At 41.9% G+C, this 24,841-nt stretch overlaps 1 protein-coding gene across 2 annotated transcripts; it reads right to left on the bottom strand.

The window, feature by feature from the left end:
* Window positions 1-9,032: 9,032 nt before the first annotated feature.
* ETNPPL (ethanolamine-phosphate phospho-lyase) lies at window positions 9,033-23,582 on the bottom strand. Of its 2 annotated transcripts, XM_054064741.1 has the most exons (14): window positions 23,475-23,582; window positions 21,184-21,302; window positions 20,880-21,039; window positions 20,120-20,194; window positions 18,311-18,404; window positions 17,084-17,200; window positions 15,299-15,381; window positions 14,549-14,774; window positions 13,539-13,693; window positions 12,739-12,828; window positions 12,406-12,536; window positions 11,476-11,543; window positions 10,514-10,625; window positions 9,033-9,712 (listed from the first exon to the last, which is right to left on the bottom strand). In XM_054064741.1, the coding sequence occupies exons 1-13, from the start codon at window positions 23,528-23,530 to the stop codon at window positions 10,557-10,559; spliced, it is 1,443 nt and encodes a 480-aa protein (XP_053920716.1). In that variant the 5' UTR covers window positions 23,531-23,582; the 3' UTR covers window positions 9,033-9,712; window positions 10,514-10,556. The 2 variants fall into 2 exon arrangements, with proteins under 2 accessions (XP_053920716.1, XP_053920715.1); XM_054064740.1 differs by having other exon boundaries at window positions 9,033-10,625.
* Window positions 23,583-24,841: the final 1,259 nt, after the last annotated feature.

Raw genomic sequence — 24,841 nt, forward strand, 5'->3', positions numbered from 1 at the left:
TAAACTCTCTGGATGATAACTTCATGGTACAGGTGCTGAGGGAACTGACCAAGAAAGGAGCCTTCCTTGATTTGTAGCTTGTTAACAGAGACGGTCTTGTGGGTGAAGTGGTGATTGGAGACTGCCTCAGCCACAGCAGCCATGAAGCAATCAAGTTTAACTTCTATGGTAACAGGAAGAAAACTGACAGCAGGACCTCAACTCTGAATATGAGGAAAGCAGACTTCAGGTTTCTCAGGGAACTTCTTAGTAAGATCCTCTGAGAAAAAGCTTTTGAAGGTGCTGGGGTCCATTGGTGCTGGTCACTTTTTAAGTACCACCTCCTAAAACCAAGGGACTAGGCAATTCCAAAATGCTGGAAATCAAGCAGGTGAGACAGAAGGCCAGCCTGTCTGAGTAGAGATCCTCTACTGGAACAGAGGCATAAAATGAAGGTAGATGGCCTGTGGAAACAAGAACAGTTGACATGGGAGATTGACAGGGATGCCTTTCGTCGCTGTAGGGCAGAAATTCATGCGGTCCAAGATCAATTAGTGTTGAAGCTGACCAGCACGCTAAAGGACAATAAAAAGGGGTTTAAAAAGTAATTTAATAGCAAAAGGCAAGCCAGAAATAACATTGGCCCATTACCTGATGAGCATGGACACCTCCTAAACAAGGATTTAGACAAAGCAGAGACATCTAATGCTTTTTTCTCATCTGTCTTCAACACTGATGACGGGCTCAGGCACTATCAGAGCCTTGGGCTAGAGGACCAAGACTATGAAAATGACAAACTCCCAATCTACCCTGAACTTGTGTGGGATTTGCAGCTCCAGCTGGATTCCTAGAAGTCTAAGGGGCCTGGAGGGATTCGGCCAAGGGGACTTAAAGAGCTGGCTGATGTCATATTGAGATATGAGCACTGGAACAGGCTGCCCAGGAAGGTGGTTGAGTCACCTTCCCTGGAGGTGTTTAAAGGACGGGTGTATGATGTGCTGAGGGGCATGGTTTAGGGATTGATAGGAATGGTTGGACTCGATGATCCAGTGGGTTCTTTCCAACCTAGTGACTCTATGATTCTATGAGATGTCTCTCAATGATATTTCAATGCTCTTGGGAAGCTGGAGCGGTACTAGTTGACTGGAAGCTGGCAAATATTGTCTCAGTCTTCAAGAATGGCAGCAGTGGTGACCCCAGTAACTAGAGGCCTGTTAGTCTCACTTCAACGCCTGATAAGATTATGGAGATTATTCTGGGATCTAGTGAAAAACACCTAAAAGACAACACAGTTATTGGTCCCAGCTGGCATGGGTTTATAAGGGGAATGTCCTGCCTGACAAACTTACTTTCTTTCTATGACGAGGTTATCCACCTGGGTGACCAAGGGAAACTAGTTGAATTAATCTTTCTGGATTTTAGTAAAGCCTTTGATACAGTCTCTCACAGTAAACCCCCTAAACAATATGTGCAGCATACAACTGGGTAAACACCTAATGTAATGGGTGAACCATTGGCTGATGGGCCGGGCTCAAAGGGTCATAGTGAATGGGGTTACATTGGGCTGGTGACTAGTCACGAGAAGGGTTGTGCAGAGTTCCACCTTAGGACCAGTACTCTTTAATATCTTCATAAATGACTTGGATGCAGAACTTGAGGGTTTATTAACCAAGTTTGCTGTTGATACTTAACTGGGGGGAGCTGTTGAAACTCTTGAGGGCAAAGAGACCTGGCAGAGGGATCTAGACAAATTGGAGGGCTTGGCAATGGCCGATGACATGAAGTTTAACAATGGCAAGTGCTGGATTTTGCAGCTGGGACACGGCAAGCCTGGTTGTACATACAAACTGTGGAGCAAGACGCAGCCCTGTGTGAAGTGATCTGAGGGTTCTGGTTGATGGTAAATTGAACATGAGCCAGCACTGTGCCCTGGCAGCCAAGAGCACCAACTGTGTCCTGGGGTGCATCAAGAACAGTATTGCTAGTTGGTCAAGACAGATGATTGTCCTGCCCTATGCTGCGCAGGTGTGGGCTCACCTCAAGGATATCAAGCTACTGGAGAGTGTCCAGAGGAGGGCCACAAAGCTGATGAAGGGTTTAGAGGGGAAGTCATGTGAGGAGTGGCTAAAATCAATTGGTCTGTTCAGCCTGGAGAAGAGGAGACTGAGGGGGGGACAGTCTACAACTTCCTCACAAGAGAAGGAGGAGGAGCAGGCGCTGATCTCTTCTCTCTGGTGACCAATGATAGAACACAAGGGAATGGCAGGAAGATGTGCCAGGCGCAGTTTAGGTTGAATATTAGGAAAAGGTTCTTCACATATAGGATAGTGAAGTACTGGAACAGGCTCCCTAGGGCAGTAGTCATGGCGCCAAGCCTAACGATATTCTAGAACCATTTAGACAATGCTCTCAGACACATGGTGTGATTTTTGTGGTTGTCCTATGCAGGGACAGGAGTTGGAATCAAAGATCCTTGTGAGTCCCTTCTAATGCAGGTCATTCTATGATTTTATGATCCTATAATATATTTTATATGAGTATGGTTTAGTAGCAATTTAGAATTTACTAATAATTTAAGACAGATCAATCAGTTAGATCTTTAGCAGTACTTAATTATAAACCAATTCAGTATTTATCAAGATGATTTTATGAAACCTATTGTAATCAAAGCAGCGACTTAATTACAGATTCAAAAATGAAGAGATTCACTCCTATTTGCTACAGAGTATGGTACCTAAGTAGGCAAGCATAGAGATATACGCATACACAAAGAAATATTGATATTTAAGCATAGAAGGAGTATGAATACCCACAATTACAATCATATACATATACTACTATATAGGTAGGTAGAAAAGGGATAGATACAGAGGCTAGCCTGAAAATTTCCCTCTTGAGGTTAGTTAGAATGCTCACATACAGTGTATAAGCATTTCTAACAGGCCATAGTGGACCCTCAAGGCGGATGAGTTCACCTAAAGCCTTTCCACTTGCTCTGTTAGCAAACGATATCACACACTACACCTGAGAGTTGTCTCAGCTCAGAGGGAGATTACTGGAACTAGCCTGCTGCGATCCAGAAGAGCTCAAAATGCCTTCCACGACTGCTTACTTATAGAATTTTGAGACAGCTGACTTTCGTAAGATATTTAAATATTCATTTTGCTGTTTAAAATTAGTTTTGGCCACACTTGGAAGACATAATTCTGGCAAATTTTACCAATTATATCGAACCCTCCCTGCCACAATGCAGATATTGGGTACATTCAGCTGTCAGGGGATGACTGATAGTCAATCTCTTTCTCAGGAGGTTAGGGGCCTTTTCCCAAACACACAGGACTCCACAAACACTGAAGAAATGCCCAAGTGCTCTGGATCACTGCATTGTGACAATGGGTATTGTCTCTTGCAGCTTGCCTGGTCAGGATGATCAGTTTTCAGTCTTATTCTTCAGGCAATAAGGGAGTCTTTTCCCAAGCACAGTGGTTGCAGGTAGGTAAAGGGAATGATGTAGGGTCCTGAGTGACTGCCTCTATACAGTGAGAATTCTTCTCCCTAACAAGCCTGTGTTAACATGAGATTGGTTTCATATGAATCAGAAAGTGGCTCAGAGGGTGGGAGGAAGGTATTGTTCCAAGTGAGTCAGAAGTTGTGCTAAATGACCTCAAGTGGTCCGTGCATCCTAGCAGTGGTGGAAGAATTACACTGCCATAGTACCTCTGGTCTCAGATGTCTGAGCAGCAGAACTGCAACTCCTTGAACCCTGTGCAGCCCATAACACCAGTGTTGGTGGAGAGACTTATGACCCCATGATAGGCCCCAGAGCAGAGTAGCTTCACCTCAGGAATCCTGTCCTGAGGACAGCACTTAAGATTGCAAAGTGGTTATAGCTTTTGACAACTTTCCACTGTCTAAGTTAAAGAAGCCTGGCTCCTTTTTATTACAGGCATTCCATAGGCATTTAATATTTTGAGGGTCTCTAAGGCATTTTTGTTTGCAAAGTTTTCTGCAAGAGCTCGTTTCTGACAGTATTAAACATATAGTTAAACCAGGTTAATTTATGCAACATGCTTTGTTGCAGATACACTCAATTTGAAGAACAGCATGCAATGGAGACCTAGACCATTAAGTGAGGTGTTTGGGTTTTTTGTTTTTTTTTTTGTTTATGTAGTCTAATTTGTGAATCACACTTTAAAATCTCTAATTTTTTTCAGGATTTGTATTTAGCTGGCCTTCCCTTCCCCTTTGATATGAAGTCACATGTGAATATTTTCATATGGTGTCTGCAGGTCCTTCTCCAACCTCTCGTCTGAACTGTGAAGAAAGCAGCTTAACAAACTTTGGACAGAGCAGTGAAGATGCAGTCCTTACCAGTAGATATTAGGTTTTTCTGACATAGATGTGTAAGGATAACAAACTTACATCAAATTTAGCTTACACTGGAACTCACTTTTTCACTGTACTTTCACCAGCTGTGACAGTGTTCTCATTTAGCTGTGGCTTAGGAAAGCAGTATCAAATGCCATGATTATTTTTGCATAGATGCATAAGTTGGAAGGGAGTCTGGTCCTGTCTGACAGAAAATTATAGGTCTCATCTGTACTACACTGCTGCTCTTCAAAATTGAATATGCAAAATACAGTCTGTTCTTGCAGTCTAATTTCATTATGATTTGAATGATCTGTGTCTTGCCTAAGAGAGTAGAATAAAGCTTACTTAATTGAGAGCTGATTATAAGTATTGTGAACAGAAATCTTTGCTCTCAAGAGCAAGCCACTGGAGCGTTAGAAGCACATTTTCCAGATGAACTCCTTTCCTGCCTTATTTTGTGACTAGAATGAACAAACCAAGGAATGGAGAACAAAAGTTTTTCTTTTCCTTTAAAGAAGTGCCCTGTGCCAACTGAAAAAGTATTTACAGATCTTTAAGCTTCCTGGGAGATGCTAGCCAGACTGCTTTCTTCCCTTTTGTTCTGTGGTTTTCTCTCTTCATTGCTTCATGATATTTCATGTAATCAGTCTCTGAGTTTGTGCTGCACATCGTAGGGCTTTACTGCCTGACAAAGGCGCATGCAAGTAAGGAATAAAATGAGGGAACTGCAAATAAGTAAATTGAAATCACTGTACTTTGTGACTTGCAGCCCTATATACTCGGGTTGTGCTTGAAAGGTGATTAACATTTATAAAACCATAACAAAGGTTATTACAGTTGCTGTTATAAGTAGAAGTAAATAAAGACGTAAAGATAAGTCACTCACTGAGTCATGTAATGTATCAATAGCTAAGCTGAAGCCAGGAATCCTTTCCCAGGCTTTCATGCAACCACAAGACTTTCTGCCTTGTTGATTATTTAAACAAACTTCAGTTAGCTGCACTGAAACACATTTGCTCCTGTTCTTACCCTTCCATTTCCTTTAATTCTGCTTTTAATTCCATATCGTTGTAAATCTATGTTATTGTGATATTGGAGCGGTGTGTATCCTAACACGCACTAGTGGTCATGAGCAGAGGTGGGAGAGACTGGAGGGTTTTACTTAGTGAGAATTGGTCTTGAGCTGCGAAGCTCAGCAAAGCCTTTAAACTTTTGGTGTATTATACCTAGGACATTCATTTAGGCCCAAATGTGTTTATTGTGAAATATCGTGATGAAAAGTCCTTCTGTGTAGCCTTCTCCCATGGACTTTGTAAGATAGCTCACATCTCTAGAAATTGAAGCCTGCAGAGACAACATGACACAGTCCAGTTGCACCCCAAGTCAGTGAGAAATGCAAAATCATAACATATTTTTAGTCCAATTCAGCTTTTCTGCTGAAGCACAGGCACCAAGAAAATCAAATATTCCAGGTAGGAAAATACAAATGCATATGGGTAGCAGAGATAGGGAAATCCTGTCACAGTTATTTGGCCTTGTTTTCCCTTGCATAATCTTTGTACCAGAGCTTGGCTGGCAGCAGTACAGGCGAGGTCCAAACTGAAAAGGGACACTACTAAAACACCTGCTCAACGCATCACTGAGAAGCCTGGAAAATTAAACTAATCTTTCTGCTGCTATGAGCTAATTTGTTCTGCTTGCAAGCATTAATCACTTGTTTTTTCTAAATTATTGTATTAAATGGTGAAAAAAGCAGCAAGGTAGATCAAACATAGCTGTTGAGGCGGCTGGAGAACAAGTCTTGCGAGGAGCGGCTGAGAGCCAGGGTTGTTTAGCCTGGAGAAGAGGAGACTGAGAGGAGACCTTATTGCTCTTTACAACTACCTGAAAGGAGGTTGTGGAGAGGAAGGAGCTGGCCTCTTCTCCCAGGTGACAGGGGACAGGGCAAGGGGGAATGGCCTCAAGCTGCGCCAGGGGAGGTTCAGGCTGGACATCAGGAAAAATCAGAAAGGGTCACTGGGCACTGGCACAGGCTGCCCAGGGAGGGGGTTGAGTCATCTCCCCTGGAGGTGTTTAAGGGATGGGTGGATGAGGTGCTGAGGGGCATAGTTTAGGGATTGTTAGGAATGGTTGGATTCGATGATCCAGTAGGTCCTTTCCAACCTAGTGATTCTATGATTCACTGATATACAATATGCTTGTATGTGCATACACAGTACTTTACAGTATAATGAATACTCTTCCATTGACATCCCAGCTCCTTATTTTGTCTTCTCTAGTACATTACCGAATGCAGCTTCTTTAACACTGTTTTTCTCTTAGCTTAGAGTATCGGCAGTAATGGGAGCTTACAATTCAAGAGATGCCTGTACAAATTCTTGCATTTCATGTTTATTGGATGGTTAATTTTTTACTTTCTAGATTCATTTTTGCATATTGGTGTTGAAAGCTGTCGTTCTAGATGAAGGAGTCCCAGGCCCAGTCAGGCATTTCACTCAGACATTTACCACACTAAAAATGAAATTTTGTCTCTGCTTTATGATATTACTTTTTTTTTTAACAGAAATGCCTTGTACATTGTTAGAGCACATGTAAAATGACTATCTCAGGCTTGCTCCCCTACATTTATCTCCCTTATTTTACCAAATATGATCAGACCTTTCTTCTTCTGAGTCTGTGCGTGAGGACTTTTCCCCTTTGGACTTTGGTATGTTTGGGCTATCTGTTAGTTTGAAGCCACCAAGCTTAACAACTGTGAATATTATAAGTGAATTATTTGAAAAGAATGTGATGTATGTCTAAGAAACCATATTTCTAAAAAGCAACAGACAAAATAAATACCCCTGCATAACCCTTCTATTCAGTCTATTCCTATTGCAATGTTTCATGGAGCTAAGGCTGAGGCTTTTTTTCCCCAGATGTGGACACGTGGAATGCTCTGTTCTCCTGGCAGTTAGGTCCTGTTGTGTCAATGTGGCAAGTTTTGATCCTGATTCTTCTCTCCAGAACTGTGCTAAGACACAGCTTTCTAAATTCACATAGGTTCACTTCTGCTTACTTTTATGAAGGAAACCTAACTGGTGGTGGGCTTGGATTCTCACAGTGTTACTCTTCCATCAGTTTGAAGCAAGCACTGACAATTCTGCCTTGTTCTAACCAGTCTGTTTGCTTTAAAAATCTAATATGTGCAACATAAAGATTGGTTGAAACAGTGGTAAGCTCTGAGAATGAAATAAAATTACCCCAATTTCTTTCAGTAAGATGATGAGTTAGAGTGAAGATAGAAGTAACTCCAGCATGTGATGCCCACTTGGGATGGGGCCCTGCCTTTCTGTTGCCCTACTTTCTTTTCCTCCTGCTGCATGTCTTGTGCAGGCTCAGGCATCCTCCATGTTCATTAGCTCTGCAGAAAACTGATATGGAAAAAAGCATAGTCTTATTTTTTTTGTCTTCAAGGTTAGTAGTTGAATTGACTTATGGAGGTGTCTGATGAATGCAAGAGCTAGGATGGCCAAAACCAGGAATTGCACAGCTAGTAGAGGAGAAGTAGAAAGAAGAAAAAGGGAAATAGAGAGTTGGAAAGAGTGAAAAAGTGTCTTGCCTGTTCAGTGGAGGGAATATATTTGTTCAGTTCATCTGACTGGAACTGTTCTCTCTGTGTTTAGCCTTAATTCTCTCATTCTCTCATCCTTTAGTCAGTGTCTTCTAATTAGTAAACCCTTCACAGCAGGGATTGTGTGTAGTCGTGCAGGTAGGCTCTGAGATACTGCAGGAACATTAACAATGATATAGTAATACTCGTGCTAGTAGGTCCAGCTCGACTCCTGGTAAATGTTGGATTGTGTCCTCCATTTAAACCATAGTGGGTATTTTTTCAGTGTGTATCATAGAAGTGATAGCCTCTCTGATTTAAAGAAAACAGAAGACTTAGTTGTTCTAGGTAATTCACACCTTGCATAATGAGCAAATCAAATAGGTAGCGAGCTTCCTGACCTGTGAAGCAGAAATTGGGTGAAAAACACTAATAAACTGGAGCAATTTTTTTTCCCATGCATTTCAAGTATGTGCAGGAAAAAAACCACAGGTAGGGTAGAGGCAGAGACACAGCCCCCTTGTGTTTATGAAGCTGTGATCTTCACCTCCCCCTAGATCGAGGCTAATTGGATTTTTTTGCCTTGTTCATTGAAAATTAAATATTAATGACCTGCTGCAACAGTCAGTGTCATAGTATAGACTGATGGGCTGTGTGCCTTTGAGCTTAACCCTTACAAGCATTTTCTTGTTGGGAAGTGCATGGTGCTGCTGATACCCATGGCAGGTGAGGTATAATATAAGTAGCCCCACTCCAACCATACAGGGAGTGAGCTACACTGTCCCTTTGGACACATAACAAACTAGATCAACTTAGGTCTTTGTGTAGTTTCACATGGGAGAAGATATACGGCATCCTTCCTGGTGTAAGAGTTAGCATAGACTGAATTGTGGCAGCTGAGGTAACATCTGGGTTGGAGGGTAAGAACTGTTGACAGCTGAGGGCTACGTAGGGCCTTGGGGAAACACAGCTGAGACAGTTCTGCTTCAGCATAGAGACACCTCCCAGCTAAAACCAAAGTTACTTCCCCGATCAAACAGGTATTACTGAAGAATAGAATTTAAAAAAAACCCCAACTTTGTGGAGGACATAATTACAAATAAGAGATTTATTTTTATGGAAGAATTATTCAAGGATCATGAAACAGAAAGTAAGCCAGCTTAAGAATGTTGGAAAACATTGCACTGGAAATCAATATTTACATAGCGAATTGTGGAAAATATGAAATTAGATAAGATGCTCAATTTTCAGTCATATTAACAGGGTCATTAGTAGCAATTACAGAAAGCTGAACTTAGGGTGTTAAAATTGAAGATGAAATACTTTTCTTTTCTTTTTTAAGTACAAACCATTTGTAAAGACCTCAGTGCCTTTCATAGCATGGAGTTGTGTATGCATTAATAAGAGAAAAGCAGTGCTTGAGTGCTTTCATTGAAATTCAACACTGACAAGGAGGCAAGCCAGTCTAGAGTATCTGCAGCACAGATAGGCAGTAGCTGCAAAGTGGTTGCATGCATGTTTCATGCAGTGATCCTCTCATTTTAGTAATCTATCAACTGTGAGCAGAGCGGTTTATGTGTCAGGATTCCATGCAACTGGTATGTGACTCTTCATCATCACCAACAAAAAGTAACAGCACAGCTACAACAGGATCAGGCAGTAATTACAATGACTGTCAAAACAACTACAATCCATGGGAATGCAAGCTGGGCTGTCCCTGGGAACCTCATTTTCAGAGATCTTCAGGTTAAATTCAATCAATCAGTGTGCCTGAAATGAGACATATTTTGCTTGCATATTTTTGGACTGAGAGGGTTCAAATAGATAAGCTTTTGGGAAAAAAAATCATAAAATATTACTCTATATAAATAGTCATCTTAAAAAGCTGCTTTACCCATAGAAAATTAGGATCTAGATTCTTCATTTTCTTCGAATATAAAGTGAGAATGCCCTGCATAAACATTGTGTCTCTACACACACAGTGGTAGACTCTTGTTTGAGCATTGTTGACATTAACAAAGCTACATTAATTTACATCAGTTGGGAATATGGTCCATAGGACCTAAGTTACCCCGGAAGATAATTTCTCTCTCAAGCATTGTTTTGTGAATTCAGCCATTAAAACATGGGAAGTAATTAACATCTCAATATTACATATTGAAATTTAAAACATAGTAAAAATAGCATGTTAAGCACGTCATTTTAGGATTGGCATTTACTTATATGGTGGTTAAGCAATTCACATTCCGTGCAATACAGCTAAATCCACAGATTTCACTGAAATTGTGTACCTATGTCAAGCCTGCCATCAGCACCAAGGTATTTGTTCATCACTTGACTGTTCTGTCACATCCAGATTTCAGGCCATATGGTGCAGTTCTCATGTATCTGAATAGCTATTTTAAACCCCTACTGAACCTAATAGGAATTCAGCCACTTTAGGAAAGGTAGAACTAGGCTTCAAACAGATCACAGTAGTCTGACTGTTATATTCTTCATCTCAAAAGCAAGGCAGACACAAATTCAAACTGAATGGAGAAATTTTCCCTCTTCATGTTCTTATTCCTTTACTTGGCACTGAGCGCTTTTTAGAAGAAAGCCCATTCTCTTGTCTTCAGGCAGCTCCATTCACATGGCCAATGCTTCCATTTGCACCTTCCAGCTGCGAAATCCCTTCAGTTGTCTGAAAAAGAAATGAAATGTCAGTGAAGATACGTGCATGTCATCCAATGGGCAGCCATTGGGCTTGATTTCCATGTTTCTTCTCTTTTAGTAGCGCAAACTCTTAGCTTTGAAAGAAATTGAACTGGATGTGTCCAAATGTTTGTAAGAGGGGGCATGCACTCTAAATCTAGTATAATCTAGATAGCCAATAATCTATAGGGTTTTTGCCTTAACTGCTATATCCCTAGAACAGCTGAACTTGCCTTCTCACCATTTACATTATCACTCAAAAACTCACAAAGAGACAGCTCAGCGAGTTTTCTAATAACACAGAGGGTGACATATTTTTGAGGGCATAACAATTATACATGATTTATCCAAAGCTGGGGCTGCAACCTACGAAGTCCTAATTTGGATGCATGTCAACCATTCACACTCAAAGAGCTATGGTGGAAATTAAATCCTTGGAATGCTCCGAAAATTTGAATACCTTCCAGTGCGAAGGCTTGCTTAAAAAGCAAAATATCCATCAGTAGCACACAGTACCTAGAACTAGTAAAACTGGTGACTGCTGAGCTCTCAATTTTATGCAGCCCAAAGTCTTGCTGGTCTCATTTGCAGATAAGGCAGACAAGGCAAGGAGCTTGTTGATAACATGTTTCTTGCGGTAGGCCTGTACTACCCAGATCTTTTTAGACTTGCCCCAGTAACACACTCGGGTATCTAGTAGCAGGTTATGTATTGAACTCAGTTTCAAGACATAGAACAACCCACATCACGAAAAACAAAGGTGCCCTCTACCAATGTAATTTATACTTGCTTTATCAAACACCTATCTGCATAAGAGTTAAAAAAAATTCAAAACATACTTTTATTTTACACTGTGCAATTGTAGATGCATCATTTTCTGTCTTCATTCCAGTTGCTTCTTCCATTTCTAAAAAAGTAATAACATAATTAAACTAAAAAGAACCAAGGATAAGTAAGCATACAGTCATTTTAACAGCCAGCTGAAGTTAAAAAACACCTAGTCAGCTATTCCTCTGGGAATTTATAACACAGAATAACTGAACAATGATGAATACTTCCTAAAACATTTTTCTGAGTCAATGTGATTAATGTATCAGGGCTATGCAGCTTGGAGGTGTTTAGTGAAAAGAATGAAATTAGCCACTTGTCCATAGCTTGGGGGTTCAAATAGACCTTTCAGAGCTAAATTCTGTCTTTGTCCAGCAGGTTCATGCTAGTATAACTCCAGTTGTTATAATCTCAGGAGATGGGACCATTCACTGTAGAAAGGGCTTGGAAGGTCCTTACACTAACAGTATACCTGACATTATTTTCCCCTGGACTGGTCCCCAAGTAGAAGATAAGTAGAGCCTGAAAACCTTCAGGCTAAACTTCAGTGAGAAAATTATGCTACAAAAAAAAAAAAAAAAAGGTAGAGGACATTATGGAAAGTTTTACCAGTGTCTCAGCAGTGTCTTTCAGGCATGTACTGAGCTAATACTTTTACTCCTTAACATACAGCGTATGTAACCAGAAATGAGTAGTAACATGGAGTCTGTGAGAAAGAATTAAAAGCAGATTTTGCCTAAAAGTTTGGATGAAGTACCTATGGGCCTTTTTATTTATTTATAATAATTTGCATTAAGAACAGCAGTTTGGACAAGTGGTAAGAAATATAATTAATTACTTTTTGTAAATGTAAAGCCTAGATTATAGTGTCCGGCGTTTCTAACGGGTCATGTGCAAATGAACAAAGCACTGCATTCCCTTGAGCACTAAAGCATACGCACCTGTGAGCAGTGCGTCAATTGTCTCCACTACGTGTTTTGCATCTTCCACTGTGAAACACATCGGTGGTTTAAATTTTAGTATATTTCTGTGGGGTCCATCTGCACTAAGGAGGATTTTATGCTCTTTCAGCCTGTGGAAAGAGGAAACATCTGTGTTAGGTACAAAACTACATTATGTCCTGTCAGACCTTTCAGGACAAGTTAGATTATGAAACTTCTTTTTCAAGTACTATGTTATGCACATTAATTTCATTTAAACTGAAATTAATGACTAACTGCCAGGGACTATTAGGCGAGTTTGATCACTGTACACAGTCCTTAACGACCATTTACTTGTAAATAAGGTGAAGGGCTTCAGCTGTCGCTGGTGTTCGCTTTTGTTGATCTTTCACCAGATCCACTCCAACAAACAGTCCAACACCCCTGAAGAAAAGAAAATGCAAATGAAATCCAGTGTCACTAACCCAAGCCTGCTCTCACAAGTATAAAACCTGTTTCTAACAACTGCAATTCCCTTCCCTGTGGTGCAAGCCAGGAAGGAGCAGGAATGAGAGGAGACTCTCTTTTCTCATCTTTTAGAACTGGCTACCTCAAATGATCAAGTGGGGTAACAGATACTGCTGGATAAATGAATTTAACTGGCTTATTAAAGCTACATGGTCAGTTAAGAATGATTGAATAATTATCTTTCTCTCTTATCATGCAAACCTCAAGCCAGGGAGTTGTAGGAGACAAATAAGCTAAAACAAGAACTAGAAAAACTCCTACCAAAAAACTGAAGGCAGGTATCGTGGTAGGGAACATGAAAGAAGGAAAACCCACACTAACATCTCCAAATGAAATGGACCAGAGATTTGAACAAGGTCTCCATCATCCCAACAGTGTGCTAACAGTTGGGATACTGCAAGCGGATGGCTTTTTCCCAGGGCTTTTCCAGTGGCTATGCTTATACCTAACTAAACAGACAGATGGACAATTTTTTTTGAAAATACATTGCCTTACAGTTTCAGATAGTTTTAAAAACAGGTGTGGCATAATCATGACATAATGTTTCTGTGTTCCCCTCACCCCAGACTTGTTGATTTTACTAGTACACTTATTTTTCTTCTGTAACATTGCTGTAAGGCACCCACCTGACATCTCCCACTAAAGGATGTTTCTCCTTTTGCTCAGCCAGCAATTCCATGAGATAATTTCCTACGCGTGTGGCATTTCCTTGGAGATCTTCTTTTTCTATTACGTCCAGCACAGCCAAACCAACAGCACAAGAAACTGGATTGCCTCCAAACTGATAGTAAAGACAAATAGGACAAAAAAACCTCTCAGAAACATTCATCTTTGTCTATCCATGTAGTTTTCAGTTACCCTCCTTGCTTGGCATGTTATAAGGAAAGCTTGAAGAGGTGGGGATTTTGTGCCATGCAGGCCATGGAGCACTGTCCCCCACACACTTTGGCCAGTTTAAGACACCCGAGGTAGGGGCTCTCTTCCTCTACATTTCAGTAATTTGAAGATTTCACAGCTGAAGCATTCAAGCTGCTTTCACGATTTTCTGATTACATATGAAGTCCTGTGAAGACCAGTGGGTGATAAATGTCATATTTCTTGAACCAGAAAGTATAAACTCCATTGGAAGCAGGGAGACTCATGGTAGCTGGAAAGAAGGCTGTCACAGGAGCAGCAAGAGGACTCAGTAAACAAGAAAGCTGCTTCTCTGTGGTGTGCGTGCAGCTCAAATGTTTTCTGGTAAGGGGCTGCTCTTTTGTTAGGTGACAACTGCAGAGCAAGGTCTGCTAGGGTGTAAGTCCCATCAGCACAGACCCTATCCTAGAGAGTGAAATTTTACATGGCAAACGTTTCAGAGCAGGGAGGGGGAGAGGGAGAGAGAGAGAAGTAAGGAAAATCTGTATGGATGTGAACTGACATGCATGATTTGCCAGAGAGATGGTGCTGGACCATATAAAGATAGACCACTTGGTACAGAGCATACTTCAAAGACTCTTCAGCTGCTTTCAGATATTAGACTGTGATTGACTAGAGCTCTTAGTAATGTGGTGGAGTGATGGATGAATCACCTGAAAAACTAATTGCTAAAGGCAAACAAAAAAAAAAAAAAAAGGCAAACTTTCATCTATGAACTTACTGTATTGAAATACTCCAGTCCAGACGCACCAAAACTTTCAGCTATTTCCCTTGTCGTGACCACACAAGACATAGGATGGCCATTACCAATGGGCTTTCCCATGGTGACAATGTCAGGCACAAAGTCTTTGCCTTGCAGCTGAAATGCCCAAAAATGCTTCCCAACTCTGCCAAAGCCAACCTGGACCTCATCGGCTATGAACACTCCACCTGCTGCTCGCACATACCTAAAACCAAATGAAACAACTTGAATAACTAGTACTGCAGTACATGTTTTGTGTAAGCAAAGTAAGACAAAAGAGTCTGTATTATAAAAATTCTCCAGTGAGAGACCAGGTTAGGAAAAAAGAAAGAACATGGTTGCTGTAACGCAGTTATAGCTATTTCAATTGATAAAATTTCTTGTTTGCTAAATGTTAAGAAAAAAAAATCTGATATTTTAAAGCAAAATAGGGGTACTGTAATGTTACTGCCAGGTTGTATCCATGATGGTTCAGCTTCATCTTCCATCAAACTTATGGCCTAAGGATTAAAGATAGAAAAGGAAAGACAATTACCCAGCTAAAAGCAATTAGTAAGCTGATGTTCTATAAAAAACAGAAGTGGAAGCAAACTTCAAAAAGTAGAAAGGAACCACACATAGCCAAGAACAGGAGAGGGTGAAAGCTGAACTGATGGGATAAGCCTATAGCGAAAAAACTGTTTCTTTGGTTCATTTTCCAGTTATGTCCTTTTGAAGTGATGTACGTACTCTGCCACTTTCTGGAAATAGCCCACAGGTGGAATTACTTGGCCTCCACAGCTCTGCATGGATTCTGCGATGAAGGCAGCAATCTACAAAAAACAAACTCAGATGAGAGTTGTGTTCATTTGCCTAGCCTTTGCACAAACATCTAACAGTCTAGAAATAAATGTTTAAAAGTGTGCCCTATTTTAATCACACAATTGGTTGAACAACAGAGTTCTTGAGAACAGCTATGGCTAAAGAATTTATTCAGTTCATAATCTGGGGTGCCCAAATGTGCAGTAGCCAGGGCCACCTTTGCAACTTGATGGGAATACAAGGATGTCTATAAAGCCCCGGTCCTGTAGCTGCTGAAGTGGAAGATGCTGGTGTCAGTGGATCAGGCTCCTGCGAAGCCTGTAAATTTATTTACAATTTTCAGTTTACAGGAGATACACAGTGTTCATCATTTTCCCCAACAAGTTAATGAAACTTGCATAATGGTTCCTAGTAATGGGTATATGTGGTGATCAGCTATTTTGTTCAGTCCTGAACACTGGACAGATGTGGGTAGAAACTGAACTTTAAGATGACCTGAGGCTATGCTTTGGGCACCCCGCCTAATGCAAATAACTACACAGGGAAAAGGTCAGCATGAGGCACTTGACAAAAGAGGAGAAAAAACCTACAGATGAAATAATTCCAGTTGCTAGGAATGAAAAAGAAAGTTATTTCAAGTCAGGAAGGTAAGAGCAGCGGATCAGATACACTGGAACACCAAAATTTGTTTCTTGTCAACAGCAGAGGTCTATGCAGCAGAGAAACAATATTACCCAAAGTCTCAGCATAAATCTGCTATTTAAGGGATTGCATCCCCACACCACTTGTGAACCCCTCCCTGACCATCAAGAAGTCTCTCTGGGCTGGTGCAGTCTTCCTGGAAACAAGGCCGAGCAGTAACGTGTACAGAACCGTACACTATATTTGAAGAGGCATGCTACGGCCAAAGAGTACGAAGCTTCCCATAGCATGTGAGGCTTAGCCTTTAGCACAACTTGTCCTGCCACAGGTCTATGTCACCAAAACCTAAGAAATATGCAAAAGAAAGGAAACAAGGGAAGAAAAAAACAAAACTATCCGTTAGTAGAGAATAAAAAAAAAGTTGATGAAGAAAATAAGAGCGATGTATGTCCATTGTACTAGGAGAGAACATGTTGTTCCAAACTCTACTGAAGTCTTCTGAGACTTCAGTGGAGTTTGGATCAAGCCCTACATGTCTTAAAACACGAATACCATCATAAAAAACATTAACACACATTTTAGGTAAACCTGTTCAGAAAACCTGTCTGTTTTTATCAAGGTCATATGGTACCTGATTGAAAGATTCATCTTTTTAGATTACTCCAAAGTTATCTTAAGCTACTTGACTCAGAAACGTAGTATCAAGATTTTATCTACCATATTTCCTTCACATCCTGGAGACTTTATATAAACCATGCCAGAATTTGTGATGTAGTTTCTCAGCTGACCTCAAAACTTGCCCTAAGGTATTTACAAAATACTGATTCAATGTATAAAATAGGAAATAAAACTGCTTTGGTTGTATTTGTTTATTTATAGAAAAATTTTTATGAGAGCGTCATGTAGAATAATGGCCCATTTTGAACACAGAACCCAGCATAGAAAAATGAAGGGCAGGGGTCAAATCAAGAGAAACTGAGTAAAGAAACATGTCCTTAATTGCCTGTTTCATGCCCCCATGCCATGCTTACTAGATGGAGCTTCAGCATTTCTAAAGCACAAAACACACACCTTGCGTCCATTCTTCTGTGTTTCTTCAATAATCTTTTTCACCTCTTCAGCATAAGCACTTGCTGGATCTGGGTGGTCTTCCCTGTATTTCCCTCTGTAGATATCTGGAGAAGGAGCCTGAAAAGATCATTTAAAAATTTTTTTTTGTTTTTACAGCCTTACCTTCTATGAAACATTTACTGTCTCTTTGTATTGCTCTGCATTTTTGTGTTTCCACATAGACAATTGGAGTTAGTACAGCCTGAATTTCTCCATGGAATTGCAAAAACACTTCCAGCAGCTTAAAAATCAATCCAGCCCTGTAATGTGTTCAACATTACTGCCACCATCTACCTCATCCATCTTTCAAAACTGTTCCTCCTCTGTCCCAAGACTGAGTCCTCCATTCATTATCTTATTTCAGATTCTTGAAGAAAGATCCATTCCTGCAACTGGAGAATGGGATTTTCCAGTCTATCACCTCCCTTCCAGTGTTTGAGTCACGGTACGAATCTGTATGACCTTCAAGTGTCTACAGTGTTGGCAGAGGTTCAGTGAATAAGAGAAACAAATGGTATAAAAAGGTGGATACTACTTTGGCAGTATGGTTAACGCAAATTGGTCTGAACAGGACAAACCTGCTTGGTGTATATCTCTGCGCTGAGAATGATTTTTGTCTTTGTAAATTACACAAGTTTAGACTAAAAATCAAACAGTATGCTGCTCAGTTGGACTCCCATGAACTCTATACCCAGATCTGTGTGAAAAGGGGTTTCCCTTTCCAGTTTTTGGAAGTTGACTCGAAAGTATCTGTACATCTGTAGCCAAACCAATACAACAGCTATTAGCTAATTTCTTCAATCTGCATAATCTAATTTCTTCAGTCTGCACTAGATTGCTAATTGGCTAATTTTGTCAATCTGCACTAGACTTGGGCAGCCTGATATAGTGGGATGTCCCTGCCTATGGCAGGGGGGTTGGAACTAGATGATCTTTAAGGTCCCTTTCAAGCCAACGGTGCGGTGACTCAGGAAATTTGCAGCACTATGAAGGAAATCAGCTTCACAGCTGAATGCCCTCTTAGAAGTCCGAAAGCAAACCATTTTGCTGTATTTAATCTACTGACAAACAGCCAAGCATATGTACAGCAAAACAGAATGAAAGTATATTCATGCCAGAAGTGGATAATCCAATATGCTGCATAACAGCCACAAAAATGACAAAAGTAAAAAAATAAATGACACTTACCACATGCACAAACTCCTTCTTGCTGTCCTTTCCCAGCTGATTAAATTTATAGGGACTGATGTCAATCAGAGATGTAACATGGCCATGGTAAGCACTGCATGAGTGTTAAATATTGAAGTTATTTTTCACCAAATCTATAGAAGACCTAAATTCACAACTGAGCCTATAAATAATCCAGAATCAGCAACTGTATCTGCAACTTAGTAGCACTGTTTGTGAAGAGATCTTGATTTAATTTACTCATTCATTCTCTCAAAGGCAATATGAAATTGCTGTTGACTTTACTTCACTAGCAAGACTGGAATCAGGATGATATTTTTCTTGCATAAAATCAAGTGCCAGCATGGGGACAGACCAAGATGATGTTCCCTGGACCACACCACTGCTAAGGTAGTTGCCTAAGCAGCTTCACCTAGCAGTTGAAGGGTGGGTGGGTCTGGCTCCCTGATTTCCAGCCAGTGGATGTCACTTTGGACAACCCAAGCTTTGCAGGCTAGACTCAAACACTGTTCCATTGAATTGGAAGGTCGGGATCTTATGCAGCAGTAGCACACCACTACCTGTCCCGAAGGCCTTACAGGCCTAGACTGTTTGGCAGAAGCCACTTTCAGGATAAGGACGAATGCTGTTAGAATATAAGAGCTTTATATTTCAGAATAGAATAAAGATAGTTTCTATTGAGGACAATTTGGTTTAGAAGTGAGGAAACACAGCCTTTTGAACCTAATGCACGTAGCAGCTTCATTCAGGGAATAAACACTTTCATTTAGCCATAAACTTGAAGCAAACTAAACCTCAAACCAAATCAAAGACCTGTCACAATCTCATAGTAGCACCCACACAGGGCAGAGAGCACGTTTTTGAACTTCTTTGTCTTCTTTACACCTTTCTATTATGGACAAAACCTGCCAATAGACAAATAAAGGACAGAAAGCCCATCTTGACTGGGATGGAAACTATGTCAAAAGTCCATGGAGCCTTAAGACCTGGGCAAAGAAATACCCTGTGATGTTCAGGAAAAGAAGACGCTGGTGTGGAAGACTGACAGAGTCAGCTCCATTCTCAGTCTCTCCTGACAGAAGCAACCATCAGTGGCTCAAAATCTTGGCCACATGAGTCAAGGAGGGCTATCAGAGATCTGAGTGCAGCTGACTCAAACAAACTTTGTGCCATTCAGAAAGAGACATATGGTCTTGCAGTTGCTCTGGCTGGACTTTCTAAACACAGACTGAGAAAATGTAGCCCTACAACAGCGTAACTAACCCTACAGCTGCATCTAGAATAGGGAAATCCAGAGACATGGTTGGCCACCTTCCCCATGGCTGACATCCGTTTTCAGTGCGTCCTGATTTTGCAGCTGCTTGGTTTTATATGCATACTTGTGTTGACTGGAGCCAAGCACCAGTGCATCACCACTGTAGAGCTACAGGATCTTTCTTCTTGACCACTAAATATTTATTTGTACAAAAAGGAACATGTCCAGCAGAGCATGACAAACAGAAGGCCCTTTTCCAGAACAGCCCAAAGTCCAGGCCACTTGGTGTTTCAAACCCACACTCAAGTCTCTGGACTGAACTGCTTTGGGAGTCTTTGCAGGAAATGCCCTGTAACAGGTGACTGAGAAGCTTACTTTTCCAAGATCTTTAAAACCCGTGTTTATCCAAATGTGAAAAACTTGTTCTAGTATGAAAGCAACAAAGCATTTCTTTCAGCAGGCAATGCAGCACAACAGCAGGAGGTTGTTGCAAAGCTGCTTCTGGAATGGCAGGAGTTGCTAGTTGCATTCACATAAGATACTCATCTACTTACTTTTCAAGAGTGATCACATCTTGGTGTCCATGGTACTGCCGAGCCAGTCGTAAAGCAAGATCATTTGCTTCAGACCTGCAAAATAACAGATACAGCTGCAAAATAGTGAGGAAGTGTTTCCACTTAAAATGATATTCTGAAACAAAAGAGGAGGCACGAGACTAATGCATATAATAAATCAACACAGCAGGCTCTGTTACTATACAGATTTCAATGCTAAGGTTGAGACTGTAAATGCCATGAAGGGAGCAAAGAAAAAACAGCTCTTTCTTTGCACAAATAGCAAACAAAGACATGCTTATTTCCCTCCCCCAGTTCGCTTGTAGATCCTCTTGGTAGAAATGAGACCGCTTTGCAGCTGACAGCGCAATGCAGCTGCAAACCCTTGGAAAGCAGCAGCACACCAGCCCCATCTCCCATCTGCTCTGATGGTACTGTCCTCCCCAGTGCTTGCAACATCAGGCAGCAGAGAACACAAATCTGCTCCCAGGATGAAGACCCAAACTTCCAGCCTGACCTGTAGCAGCCCTTCTGCTCACAAGTCCCTGCAGGTTGTTCTGGCAACATAAGTGGTTGAAAATTGAACAGAACACCTGAAGACCACTCATTTCCAAGGTCATATGTCAACTCACACATCACACTCACCAATGGCATATAGCCTGCTTTAATAAATCTAAGATTTGGATCAAGGTGTTTGGAGTGTCAATCTCAAACAGGAGTAAAATAGTCATAACAGAAAATAAACAATACCCAGACGTACCCAGAGTTAACAAGATAGCAAACAGAGAGTTTCTCTGGCAGGGTGGCTGTAAGACGCTGTGCATACTGAACAAGGTTGTCATGCAGGAACCGGGAATTTGTATTGAGTAGTTCCATCTGTTTTGTTGCAGCCTTTATCACGTATGGATGACTGTGGCCAACTAAGATGAAAAGAGTTAAGTTACTAGCAAGCAGTCAGTTACTGAACCACACAAGGAGATTCACAGAGGCACTGAGAACATCATCACTTGAAAGAAGCCTATTAGAAATGAAACAGAAGCAGTCTTACAAGTTAAATTGCTTACCGTGTGCAACGTTGTTGATACAATCCAAATATTTTTCTCCTTTCTCATCAAACATATATTGGCCCTGAGCACAAACTATCTTCAGAGGGTCCTTGGCAAAAAATACTTTGCAGGAAGGCCTAAAAATAATTATAAAATAACACCATTTTAGTTTTGTCTGTTGTTCTCCCTCCTTTGAGTGTTGAGGGAACTGGCCTTTTGCAGCTCTGGAGACAACTGCATCCCCCTGCAAAGAGCTTGCAAGTAATTCAGAAGGTGGTCAAGTGGGGGTCTTGCTAAAATTAAAAACAGCCCTTGCACATCTCCCCAGGTATAGTGGGAACAGAAGTAGGTCTTTAATGAGGCAGTTCTCAAAGCAGGACTCTGTCTGCAAGTGGTTTCACTGCAGCATAGTGACTGCAAGTCATTCCAGGTCCTTATAGGTCCTGCTGTGTCTCCAGGCTGTGGCTCGGTTTGTTTACATGCCTTACAAACAGGTATGGCCAAGTAACTCACTGGGAACAAAACTAAGTTGTTAAGTATTGTTTTATACTATAGCCAAAAATTCATTATGCAACGGATGACTGCACAGTACAGAGGTCACACTCAAGATCAAGATACCAACATCTTCCAGGCTTTTTCAAAGGTGTGGATCAGGTCCTAAAAATCTCATTATCTCATCTTGATTGCTTTGGATAAAATCTTTAAAAGCAGCTTTCTATAAGCACCTAAATCACACTGGCTTCTAGCAAAACTCAGGCTCCTTGTAAAATTGTCCACTCTTTAAACACTTTTTTTTTTCCCATGGAGAACATGCCAGCTATATTGAATGATATTACTGAGCAGAAGGAAAGTCATCTGAAGTTTTAGTAATGTTTATATGGCCTTGGATAAGCACAGTTGTTTCCAAGTAACCCAGAGAATTATTGTAGTGTTCATTAGGATTACGAATATATTGATATTAAGAATATATTTATATTATGAAATTGTAAAGCCTAAACATGAATCCTAGAAAATGAAGTCATTTACTTTCTTTCTCGCAGTTTCTAGTACCATTGCATAGATCTTTTCCAACACCTTCAGCTATTCTTCTGGTACACTTTAAAAGCAATACACATCATCGCTGGTCATTTCTGAACAGTAATTTTTTCTTCATAATGTGTCAATCTGTTCCATGAAAGTTCTTTCGTTTGCTCTCCACAGCCCAATCCTATAATCCTTGCATCGACTTGACAACATCTACTGAAGAAAGCATTGAAACTGCACATTCTGGAGGAACCAATATTGCGATACAGTGGAATCAGGTATGTGCACAGCCAGGGCTGTTGCTCAGGTCACAACCACGGGGACCCTTCCTAAGTTTCACCCGGTTAGACTCAGTTTAAAAAATCACCCCAGCTTCATTTAACAGAAACATCTTGTTTTCAGGACCGTGTAGTTTATTCACAAAAAGCTCTGTCTGCATAGCCCTATTCTAGACAAAAACCTGCGTACCACATCCTGGTTGCTTGCTTTGATCTGTTGAAAAAAGTGAATTAGCATTTCACAGAATCATAGGACAGTCTGAGTTGGAAGGGACCTTAAAGGTCATCCAGTTCCAAACCCCTTGCTACGGGCAGGGACACCTCCCACCAGCCCAGGCTGCCCAAGGCCCCATCCAACCTGGCCTTGAACACCTCCAGGGATGGGGCAGCTACAGCTTCCCTGGGCAACCTGTGCCAGTGTCTCACCATCCTCATGGTGAAGAAATTCCTCCTTATGTCTAGCCTAAATCTGCCCCTCTCCAGCCGATACCCATTGCCCCTCGTCCTATCACTACAAGCCTTGGTACTGGAAGATCGCTTAAGATCTCCTCAGAGCCTTCTCTTCTCCAGGCTGAACAACCCCAACTCTCTCAGCCTGTCCTCGTAGGGAAGGTGCTCCAGACCTTTGATCATCTTTGTAGCCCTCCTCTGGACCCATTCCAACAGCTCCATATCCTTCTTATGTTGAGGATTCCAGAACTGGACACAGTATTCCACGTAAGGTCTCACAAAACTTGCACAGAGGGGCAGAACCACCTCCCTCGACCTGCTGGCCACTTTTGACGTGCCGCCTTTTAATGTTTGTGTTGGAAGAGACCTTAAAGCTCCCCTCATGCCCGCACCCCGCCCGCCTGGGGGTTAGAAGCGCCCCAAAGCCGCGGCGAGCGGCGGCGCTGACAGCTGCGCCCCTTTCCCGCAGCCCCCGGAGGAGCCGTCAGCAGCGCTGGGAGCCCCGGGACACCTTCCTCCTCCTCCTCCTCTCTCCACTCCCGGCCGTCCCCCCCCTACCCGATGTGCTTCCTCCGCAGGGTGAGGGTCTCGGCTTTGCTGTAGCGCTGCTCCATCGCGCCGGCACTGCGGGGGCCGCCCGGCGCTCCTCGCCTCTTAAGCCGGTGCCGTCCCAGCCAAACCCCTCCTCCCCGCCCGCCCTCCCCGCGTTTTCCTTTTAGGTGACTCGTGTTTACTGTTTAGCCGAGGCTCGGCTACGGGCTGGTTCCATGCTTCGGAATTTTTCTAACGATGGAACAACAGCACAAGCTTGCCAAAAACCTGTCTGGTTGCGGAGAGATGGTGGGAGAGATGGGTGACCTCGAGGCTGCTCGCTTTCACCGGACATTCTGGTGGCCGAAGAGCTTCCACTGCGGACATCCTCGTGAGGGGCACCAAGGGGTCGATTTAATCAGAATTAGGGTCATCATTTAAAGACCTTCACAGCTCCTTATCTCCCAGAACTTCTTCGTAAGTGTAGGATTAGACATATACTTATGTATGTACATCAAAGCCAGTATATTTGAGACCTCATCTGGAGTGCTGTGTCCAGTTCTGGAATCCTCGACATAAGGCAGCTATGGAACTGTTGGAACAGGTCCAGAGGAGGGCTACAATGATGATCAGGGGACTGGAGCACCTTCCCTACGAGGACAGGCTGAGAGAGTTGGGGTTGTTCAGCCTGGAGAAGAGAAAGCTCAGAGGAGATCTTATAGCGACCTTCCAGTACCTGAAGGGGCTACAGGAAAGCTGGAGAGGGGCTATTCATAAAGGCTTGTGGGGATAGGACAAGAAGGAACGGTTATAAACTGAAGAGGGGCAGATTTAGACTAGACAATAGGAAGAATTTCTTCACTATGAGGGTGGTGAGGCACTGGCACAAGTAGCCCAGGGAAGCTGTGGATGCCCCATCCCTGGAGGTGTTCAGGGCCAGGTTGGATGGTGCCTTGGGCAGCCTGATCTAGTGGGATGTCCCTGCCCATGGCAGGGCAGTTGGAACTAGATTACCTTTAAAGTCTCTTCCAATCGAAACTATTCTATGATCCTATGGTTCTATGATATTTCTTGTAAAGTGAAGCAAATTAGTAAAAGCTGTGATTTTCTATGTTTTTGTACACGTGAGTAGAAAAAGGCTCTAGCCCTCGTGCTCTGATGCATCGATATACCCTTTTTCAGTCTAGGCAAGACCTAAGTATAACTGGTCTTCTGACCTCTTTCTAAGCACAGCATCTATATAGAAGTGACTGGCTTTTATGTGGAGTATCTTCATGGTTACCCTTGATAACCATCTCAGCAGACATTAAAGCTCATGAGAAAAAAAGGATGATTCCATGTGAAAAAAAAGAAGGGCGGAATTCATGTCAAGAGGCATCGCATTTCAGAACAGT

Source organism: Cuculus canorus, chromosome 4 (assembly GCF_017976375.1).
Source record: "Cuculus canorus isolate bCucCan1 chromosome 4, bCucCan1.pri, whole genome shotgun sequence".
NCBI classification, from domain to species: domain Eukaryota; kingdom Metazoa; phylum Chordata; class Aves; order Cuculiformes; family Cuculidae; genus Cuculus; species Cuculus canorus.